This window comes from Apaloderma vittatum, unplaced genomic scaffold (assembly GCF_000703405.1).
Source record: "Apaloderma vittatum isolate BGI_N311 unplaced genomic scaffold, ASM70340v1 scaffold19640, whole genome shotgun sequence".
In the NCBI taxonomy this organism is placed as follows: domain Eukaryota; kingdom Metazoa; phylum Chordata; class Aves; order Trogoniformes; family Trogonidae; genus Apaloderma; species Apaloderma vittatum.
In genome coordinates, this window is record NW_009693109.1 from 1 (window position 1) to 10,665 (window position 10,665).

The window sequence follows — 10,665 nt, forward strand, 5'->3', positions numbered from 1 at the left end:
AGGCTGAGGGAGCTGGGATTGTTCAGTCCTGGAAAGAGAAGACTCTGGGGGGATCTTTCATAGCTGCCTTCCACTATCTGAAGAGAACATACAGGAAGGCTGGAGAGGGACTTTTTACAAGAGTGTCGAATGATAGGACAAGGGGAAATGGGTTTAAGTTGAAGGAGAATAGATTTAGATTGGATCTTAGGAAGAAATTCTTCAGTACAAGGGTGGCAAGACTTTGGAATAAATTGCCCAGAGATGTTGTGGCTGGCCCCTCCCTGGAGGTGTTCAAGGCCAAGGTGGATGGAGCCTTGAGTAGCCTGATCTAGTTGAGAGACGTCCCTGCCCATGACAGGGAGGTTGGATTAGATCATCTCTAAGGTCCCTTCCAGCCTAGGCCATTCTACGATTCCATGTCTTAGGAGACTATTTTCCAATCAAATAAAATGCAGGCAGACTCTGCCTGCATCTCCTTCAATGTAGCTGTAGGTCTAGACTCCTGTAGCTGTAGGATCTCTTGAGAAGATTTGATCCACCTCATTTTGCAGTCTCTGATGCTGCACAGTCCAGGACTTCTTCCTGGTCCTTATTTGGTGACACAGACCCTCCCTCAGCATGCACCTCCTGCAGGCAAGGGCATCATTTTCCCCTGTCCCTAACAACCTCAGCAAGAGGCCCCAGGTCCCTGTAACTCCAGACCTAGAGAGTTTCATTCTCCTTCAGGAGCCTGGCGTGAGTGCTGCACACCATGAAGTTGAAACCATGTTTCAGACTCCCTCCAAAATCTCAATGGAAAATAGAAGAGCTGCAGCTGAAAAGCGATACGCTACATCCCAGCCAGGTATGAAACTGCACAGACTGTAAGCAACACAGCCCCACAGTGCACAGTAAGTAACTGGAATAAGTAGTACCATAAGCAAGCTCTATTTGATTCTAAATGCAGAAGTTATGCTTAAAAAGATTAAGCATTAATGCTCACTGTTCTTTCTCTGTAAACTACTAGCTCAATCTAATCCCCAGTTCTGGTATTTGCATCTATTCTGGAACAAGCTTCAGCTATTTAGGGAATTACCAATTTCCTAAAGTATTGGTTTGCAGACATTTTTCCTTAGAAAAGCAATTTCATCAAAATCAGTGGAGCTGTTCCTGGAAAAATATGCTTAGATTTTCTGAAAGATCAGAGCCTTAATAAGCAGATCATAACTACACTATTCATTTTCATTTCAATGTTTGATAAGTTTAATAACTCTTCACTTAATTCTAGAATTATAATCTATATTTTTAATCTACACTTATATTCTACAACTTAATGTTACTTAATTCTAGTTTGAATATCATGGTATTTGCAAACTCACAGAAAATACAGATCTACTTTTGGCTGAAGTAAAAAGGCTCTCACACCATTTTTGTTACAACTTCAGTGAAAAGTGTTCCTCTCAATACTTACTTAGGCTTATGGACATATTGGGACAAACTTTGTACCTTGCTGTTTATTTAGGTAGTACCCATGACTAAAGGTCACTATGGCACATCAAGCAAACAACCTGTTAATTTCCATACAGCTTAAGATGTCCAAAGCTGGTTTTGCCATCTGGTTTTGAAAAAATGAAAAAGCACTAGTTTTTGTGGTTTTCTATTTACGTATTTTCAAGGTTTACACTAGATTGGCTTCAAAGAAATGAAAGACTAGAAGAGCTCAACTGCATCACTAACCCTAAGGGACTCCATGATGGGATGTTTCCTAATTGCAGGATAATCCACATTGCAGAAATTAAAACAGCCACTGGTAGTTTCTCCCCTATTATGATACAGGAAATAAGTGATATAAAATGTCTTCGGCATTCAAAATACTAAATATTTGCTGGAGAACCGATGTTACCTATTTAGAGCTAGCAAACATTGCAGCTCTCAGAATTTCTGTTTTCTTTAAAACTCTTTACAGTAGAAAGAAAATCTGATTAACAGTATTTATGAAAACTAAGTAAATGAAACAATGGCAGTCTGATTCCTCAACTTCTCAGAAAGAAAAAACAAATTTTTAATAGACCATATGACAAACCAAAAATAGAATCAACAGCAATTAGTTCAATAAAGTTGAAATTGAATCAACAAGAGCCTGTGCATCAGTATTAGACCACCTGTTTTACAACACAAGCACATATTACACTAGTGAAAAGCAAAGGAGAAGCACTTTGTTATCTTTAAGCATATATCCTATTTGCCTTCAGACTCCAGACATAATACTGCCTATATATATTATTAGGCATCTTTTAAGAAGGTAGAATAAGCTAAACAAAGATTTATTTGGTGATTCTACTGCAAGAAACAGTAAAGCCAACAACATGGGCGTTTTGTATTACAGTAACAACTAGAACAAAAAACCAAGAGGTGCAGTGCAAACCCTGCCTGATACAGATAGCAAGTATAAGCAGAATAATCAAAAGTACGTTCAACATTAAATCTTCTGGTTTTTCTCATCCTCCTCCTCTTCTACCATCTTCAAAACCCAGGGGAGTGATTAGTTTAAGAAAAATACTGACAACTGTGCTGAACTTGGTAACACTTTACAGGATAAATTGACTATATGTATGAAGTTAAATAAACTCACCATTTCAGTGGTGTACCTTCATATTCAAACCATATTTCACTACCTTCCTCTTGTCTCATAACTTTCTGAAAGTGTTTCTTCACTTTGTCTGTTACCAGTGTCAAGTAGCTTATCCTTGGCAAAAGCAACTGGAAAAAAAAATTATAGAAGTTTTAAGCATATATAAAATTAACTAAATCATTAACGATCTTTAATGAGTACGCATTTTCATAACCAAAATTCAGCCAGCATCTCTGGGAGTGCTGGTTGACAATCAGTTGAACATGAGCCAGCAGTGCCCAGGAGGCCCGTAAAGCCAATGGCATCCTGGCTTGTGTCAGGAACAGTGTGGCCAGCAGGAGCAGGGATGTGATTCTGCCCCAGTGCTCAGCACTGGTGAGGCCTCCCCTCGAGCCCTGTGTGCAGGGCTGGGCCCCTCACTGCGAGAAAGACCCTGAGGGCCTGGAGCGGGTCCAGAGGAGAGCAACGAGGCTGGGGAAGGGACTGGAGGGAAAGTCCTGTGAGGAGAGGCTGAGGGAGCTGGGGGTGTTCAGCTGGAGAAGAGGAGACTCAGGGGGGACCTGATCACTCTCTACAACTGCCTGAAGGGAGGGTGTAGTCAGGTGGGGGTCGGGCTCTTCTCCCGGGCAACCAGTGACAGGAGGAGAGGACATGGCCAGAAACTGCGTCAGGGGAGGTTTAGGTTGGATCTCAGGAAACATTTCCTCAGGGAGAGGGTGCTCAGGCATTGGGATGCACTGCCCAGGGAAGGGGTGGAGTCACCGTCCCTGGAGGTGTTTAAGGAGAGGCTGGATGTGGCACTTAGTGATGGTGTTGGGTCATGGGCTGGACTTGATGATCTCAGAGGTCTTTTCCAGCCTCAATAATTCTGTGATATTCACCCTGTAAAGTAATTTTCATTTCCTGATTATTAATAAAATAGATAGAAATAAATTATATTTTGCATATTTAGAGATAGAAATATTTGCTTTTCAGTGTTGCTTATAACCCACGTCATTTCTTAAAATATTTTCTTTATACTATATGGATAATGCTAGGCCTTAAGCGAATGTCTATGGCATAGTCATCTCAGTGTGTAAGGATATGTTTTGCCTGACAGAAAACTTGAACTCTGCTGTAACATTCTTCCAAAATCTCTCCAAAAATTAGACCAGACATTGACAGACAAATTATGTAATATTTTGGCCATGATACTAGAATTTATTTATAAATATCAGCTTCACAAAGTATAGTGAATAAATCAAGAGTAAGTTCTTCTGAAAGAGAATGGATTCTGTGATTTGTCTTTACAAAATGCTGCATTGGTTTACTAATCTGCATACATCTCTGAAAGACTTTACGATTATATCGAACTACAAAAGATCAAGACGCATCACTATCGCAGTCATCAAGTCAGTTAACACTTGATCTTTTATGTACCGTATGTTTTTCTCTTTTCATTACTACCATCATATTATTTCTACTTTCTTTCACAGGAGTCTAAGTCAGCAAAGTAATTAAACACAGACTTCAGTTTTAAAAAGGTGAGCAATCTCAATAAATTCAGTGAAGCCATGTGAGAATTGTTTGGTATCTCAATGACTTGAATGGCAATGTTATCATTTATTAACCTAATTCCACATATCTACATTGATTGTTCTCAAGACAGTAAAGTCCAGGCTATTCCAACCAAACCCAAATATTTTTTGTAATAATTCCATATTATTTCCCTGTGATATTTACAGTTAAACTAATGCTGGCATATTCTGACATGGGACCCATTTGGACTGCTACAAAAGCCAATTTTCAACACGCTGCATGTGGCACAAACATGTAGGAATTGATAAATACATTAAAGCATTATTGATTGCAAGAGTGTTTGACATGACCCTTCAAGCTGCCTATCCAACCTTCTGTCTAAAATATTTTACTTCAGCTTGTCGTATGGAAGAACAACACAGTTTCTATTTCAACACAATTAGAGATGACAGTCAATAACCAAACGGCATTCAACTGAATTTAACAAAATTTGGCCAGTGTTCCTAATGGGTCTCTTTGGAGTACAAAACTCAACAGTTAATTATGTTAACAGGGACTGCCTGCTTTTCAGAGATGCTGAGCATTTGCAGCACCTTCTGAACTCTTTTTCATCTTTCCACCACTTTCACCTCGCTACAGTCTTCCCTTTCCATGGGAGACAGGAAAAGATCCAGTTCTATGATTCTTCCAGCTTTAATTATCCTAGATATTTACAAGTATACTAAATCTGCTAAAAGAGACTTTCAAAAGCATAGATTAAAGACATTTTCATTTTGTTACTCCTTCTAATATCCCTTCTCCATCAGATGTGCGTGCAGTCAGTGAAAGACATCAGCTGACACAAAACATTTTTGCTCCAAAAATCCTGTACTTCTTAAATGCTATTACTGAGTACTTCCAGAGGAAAGTATTTAGGAAAAAAACCCCACCTTCATGTATTTAATTATATGCTGGGCTTTGGTCAACCTGTGACAGCAGAACCACATCAACTGTTTTATAGAGGTCTCTAGATGAAAACACAGCAGTTCTTCTAGACTGTTAGACACTGTCCTGTTTTTAGCTAAAAATCTCATTCTGTTCAGTGACTTTTACCTTCCAGTTCAGTTTCTTCTAAAAGGCCACATTTTCTGAAGTTAGCAGCATGTTTTTGTACACAGTGTCTGCTACCGGCAGTGATAACACCTGATGTTTACAGTTACTGCCTGGGACTGGGATACACACAGGCTCTTGCTGATACTTATTCCTGTAGTGACCAAGGCCACTGCTGGCTCTTGTGTGCCACGCTGGGGGTGCCAGTTAGTAAGAGGCGTCACAAGGAAGTAAAAGGTTGCACCTCTGGGGAGTAATAGATGGGACAGATGACCAACAAGAGTATTCCATTCCATACATGTAATATTTAGTATAAATTGAGTGATCACAAGAGTTTCTTTCCCCTTTTTTTTTCCTTTCTGCAATGGCTGGCATCCAGGGAGGACTCTGTCTGATCTCCTGCTTTTGATCTGAATCCCAAGTTCCTGAAGCCAGCTCCCTTTATCCAGCTCCCGCCAACGCCGAGTCTGGGGCTTCCCCAGTGACATCTGCTCTGCAACATCAGTGGGGATTGCTATCGGGAGAGGGGAGTTGGGTTCAATATCGGGCTTATATATAGTTCTTTACTTTTATCATTTCACTACTATTTCCATTATTGTTTCATTAAAGCTCTTCTAGTTTTAATTTCCTAATGCGTAAGTCTCTCTGCCTCATTCCCTTTTCCTTCCCGTTTGGCTGGGGGGAAGAGGAGGTTAGAGAGCGTCTGTCCATATTTAGTGGCCAGTCCAGCCTTAACCTGCGACAGACATTCATTAGCTTCTCCAGCATTACAGCCATGTAGCAAGGAGTCTTCCTTTTCAGTAAAGTCATGTTCACTACAGTGACACCTCTCTCTCCCACAAACCCTTTTGCTACCAAGTCGAAAGCCAGTCCATGCAGGCCAAGGAGGCTGTACCCTTTCAGCCTTTGGTTACCTCTATGGCAACACCTGGAGGTGCTGAGACTGAACAGCCAGGATTCAGTGATAAGAAAAATTCTCAGTTTAGGGCTATAGTACCTAATTAAGAACAAGTACACATGGTCATATGACTAGGAATAGTAATCTAAGTTTTCTAAGTTAAACTCATTCCACTAGGTGAAACTTCTCAATTTAATTTCATACTAGGTGGTTTTGCGGTATGTTCTTTTTTTTTTTTTTCCTTTGGACAAATAACCTTCTTTGTGCTAAAGTAAGAACAAACAATGCAAGTAATGTAAACACTGCAATCTTGATGTAGGACTAATTAATCATTACATAATACACTAGAAGACAGAATGCCCATCATAAATTAAACAGCCTACAGTACTGCATAGGCAGATACTACCTTGTCTGGATATTTAAGTTTCTAACGAATAAACTGAGTGCGTATTTAGCACAGATTCAATAGTTACCAATTTGAATAGCGTATGAGAGAAAATAAAGTGCATGATATAAGACATAAGGAATTAAGCAGAAAAGAATCCCAGCTGTGACTAAAATTGCCTGGCAACTTCATTAATATAAACGCTGCTCGCTATCAACGACAGACAAGTATACTATGCTGCGTGACAAAGAAATCAGATTGAAAACCCCTTCTTTCAGCTGAGCTTTGTGGCTCAGAAGAACCTACATCTATCTTACCCCTAGAAAGGACAGACTTGTAAGAAGATTCAAGAGAAGTCTAAAGAACTCAGTGAGTGAATTGCTTTAAAGTGTCAAGGCCAAGTAAGGATTCCTGAAATGTTAAGCAAGGCTGGGTGCCTTTCCCTCCAGCAACCATGTCTGAGTTTTCCCCCACTCGGTATAAAAACAAAAAACTGGCACAAAGCAGTCAGAGTACAGGGTATAAAGTCAAGCAGATGACGATGACCTGATGGGAGCAGATCAATGATGGTAACAGTAATGAAGACAAGACAAATTGCTCAGTACTAACAATTAAAAAAATACCATCTGAGAACATGAAACCCCCCTAAAATCCATATTTGGATCTGAATTCTTAAGTCAACAGCCATACCCAATGTAATCATTTAATCCTTTAAAAATAAACAGGTACAAATTCTTGATTAAAAACTAGACACAACAATAATCAACTGCTTTTTATATGATTTCCAGCCCTAGCTTTCAACGAAATGGTGAAAAACAGGCACACAATTCATACATGCTCACCTTAAACCAAAATTACACAACTGCAACACCTCCCTTTTGCATATTGTGTATTGCTACAGTAATAAATCACAATAACCAGAAACACTTTCTGTTGAGGTTAAATGAAATGCAAGAAACTCCTAATGCCTAAGTAAATGCTTGCAATATACCTTTTGCTTAAAAAGACCACTCTAGCTACCTCCTCAGGTTTTGCTGCAGAAAAAAAAGACCATTTTATACGCAAAACAAAAAAAAACAACAGAAAAATTCTAGATTTAACAGGAACCAGACTAGTTTGATCACTGACATATTCAGGATGAAGAAACAAATCATCCTATTATGGAATTCCTTCTCATCACTCACTCTTAGAGATATCTTAGTCAAACACCCCTTTTGACATTGGGGAAGCTAAAAAAGCAACCCAGTAAAGACTAGTCCCTTGGGCAGAGTATCATTCTAAGACTGACTTCTACTATAATTTTTTTCTTTATATGTGATAAACCTCAGCCAATGAGTACTCCGTTTCCTGTACACACTTTATTTCCAACTGCTGTTTGCACCAAGAGGTAGACATTATACCATATTAAAATAAATAATCACCACAATTTTAGGAAAAACAAGATAGTTCTATAACAAAGGTAGTTCAACCTAGCTGTTCCTAATTATGTTTCCACTCTAAACATAAAGTATTGGTAGGAAACACTCCAAAGAAACTTAATATATCCATTTCCAGCATAACTCTGCAGAAACCTATCACTACAGGAAGAGAGAGGATAGCATTTTACCTGAGCTGCTCAGTCTTCATGTCACTACTCTTTCCAAAAGACAGACAAGCTAATTTTAAATTAAGTCTGCTATCCCCATGCAGTGCCTTAATGCGATCCACACTTGCATCACTCCTGTGCTAATACATCTGACAGACAAGGGCCACCTCTCACAGCACTCACAATAAACTGAAATCCATCATACCACACAAATTCTAGGTTGTTTTTCTAAGCCCTCACCCTCCAGGTCTAGGTCTGCCTCTTTCTTCATAAAGCAAGTTCCTCAGAAAAGAAGCTTTCTTCCCCTTGCCTAACATAACGATACCAGAATTTCCTTCTCATGTGGCCTTCCCATTGACTGAAGGCAGTCTGGAATACAGAGGTTATATCCATATTAACAGGTACTGGGGTGTGATAAGAGACTTGTAAAGCTGAATAGCTGGCGTCAGGGGCTGGGACTGCTCACTCCATGTACTTTTTAACTTCAGTTTCAGAGGTTTTTTTAGCTCTGGTTCTATTCCATAGACTAAATGTCCATTAGCAACTTGAAGCATATCTTGTGTTTCAGCTTCACGTGAAAGTGATTCAGTCTGTGGGCTACAAGACTGATGTGTGATGCAAACCTGGGCACAGTAAGTGGAAAAAATGAAGACTTGCTTCAAAAATGCGCTCCAGATATCAACAAAAACATTAACGTAGATGCACTCTGAACCTATGAGAACTAAACCATGATTTAAAACCTTGCTTGCTATTCTACCTTTTACTATTATTAATCCTTTGTTTCTTCCAGAAGCAAAGCTATATTATCAGCTTCAACATGACCTGAAAAAGGAAGACGCTAAAATTTTAGAATTGTGATCTGTGAATAACCAGATGATGCAAGAAACAGAGGATTAAATCTTGAGTATTTCTGTCCACACTTTAAGCAGAATAAGTAAAAGAAACTCTACCAGCTTAAAATTATCTCCTTGGCTTAGAAAGTTAGTTATACTACAAAGACACCACGGTTTCAGGGTTTCCATGCTGTCACTAAGCAGATCGAAGCTGCATGTCTCTATACTTAAACTCATACCTTTCATGTAGCTCTTATACAGCACATACATATATGTTTTAACTCATATATACATATAAGTTAAAGTCTGAGACTTCTAGATAGCTCAGATGCATCCGGCAACAGGTCAACCACATAAAATAAAAGTGCTTCTGTTTTACCAGCGATGAAACTAAAATAAAGAAAGATGAGCACTATCATCACTGAACGAAAAGCATTAATGCTTTAGTAGGTTTCAAAAACCCACTGAATACACATGTAAATGAGAATGAATGACATAAAAATGCTACTAAACACACAAAAACCCCTTTCTATCCAGTAATATTTTCAAATAGAGCAGAATGGGTTATGACAAAACTCAAGGATTTAAAAATCACATAAAAACTCATAGTACAAGATTTTCCTCCCACATACTTGTTACATTTCAAATTCAAGCTTCACTGAATGAGCTAACATTCTCTATCAATCAAACATCTAGTAGGTGCTGAAAGCATGGAAACTGCTCAGTACGCTATAAATAAATACCATATGATTATATAAGCCACTTCCAGTTTACAACTCAAACACATCCATCACCCTCATTTTCATCATCAGCTAGCAGTCCAGTTCAGGCACTGTACTGCTGAGACTTTATAACTGCCTTTCCTACATCTGAGCTAGATTTCTCATGGCTGCCAGAATGAGCAGAAGTCATCCATGAGAAGAAATATTGGAGATCGTGTTTGTTACAAGTTCGTGTTACACAGATGACTGGTCTTAGTGTTTAAGAATGCACAGAACCCTGACTGAAGTTATTTCTGTAGAAAGGTAACATGAAATTTCTCTCCCTTCTTCCAGTCTTATCTAAAAATATACAGTCACATAGACCCTCCTCCTTTTACTGAATTAATTGCTGACTTCTTCATATTTTTTTAAGATCTTAACTATCTATGATAACTTTCTCTCACTGGTGAAAGAAGCCTGAAGTTTTGAACCTGCTGTGAACAGAAACAAATCATGCAGCATGGTCACATGGTTACTTTCAGAAGGTATAGGGAATAAGAAAAAAAAAATAAAAAATTTTCCACCTGTAGTAGCACACGATGAGAATGAAGGAAACAAACATAACTATGGCATCAGAAAATCTGTAACTACTTTCATGATACTCACATAGTAAGGTTCAGCTTCCCTTTCAGTTATCTCATCCTGATACAGAGTGAAACAGGTTGGTATTCGCCCAAACCACACATCTCGAAGTACATCTTTGTCATCTGTCATTCTTCCAACGGACAGTGAAGCACATGTAGACCACTTTGTTTCTTCGGCAAGAACTGCAACCCTGTTTCCCCCAAAAGAAAGAAGTCAGCACGGCCGCAGACAGAACACGTCTAGTTAAAGGTTCTCCCATAGCTGCGCTCCTGCAAGCAGCATCAACGCGGTCACCGAGACGTTTGTACGAAGAACGGAATGAGTGAAGACACCTTCCCAACTACCAGCACACGGTGGGCGACGGCTGAAGGACCTGACATCACGACCCAACCGCAGAAGGCAAAGGGACCTGCCCCGT

At 39.3% G+C, this 10,665-nt stretch overlaps 1 protein-coding gene across 1 annotated transcript; it reads right to left on the reverse strand.

The window, feature by feature from the left end:
* Positions 1-2,593: 2,593 nt before the first annotated feature.
* On the reverse strand, positions 2,594-10,376 carry LOC104280349 (autophagy protein 5; the record flags this gene model as incomplete). The annotated part of the gene is made up of 2 exons (XM_009877974.1): positions 10,269-10,376; positions 2,594-2,721 (listed from the first exon to the last, which is right to left on the reverse strand). Coding segments are annotated over exons 1-2 (236 nt in total), but the record flags the coding sequence as incomplete, so codon positions are not given.
* Positions 10,377-10,665: the final 289 nt, after the last annotated feature.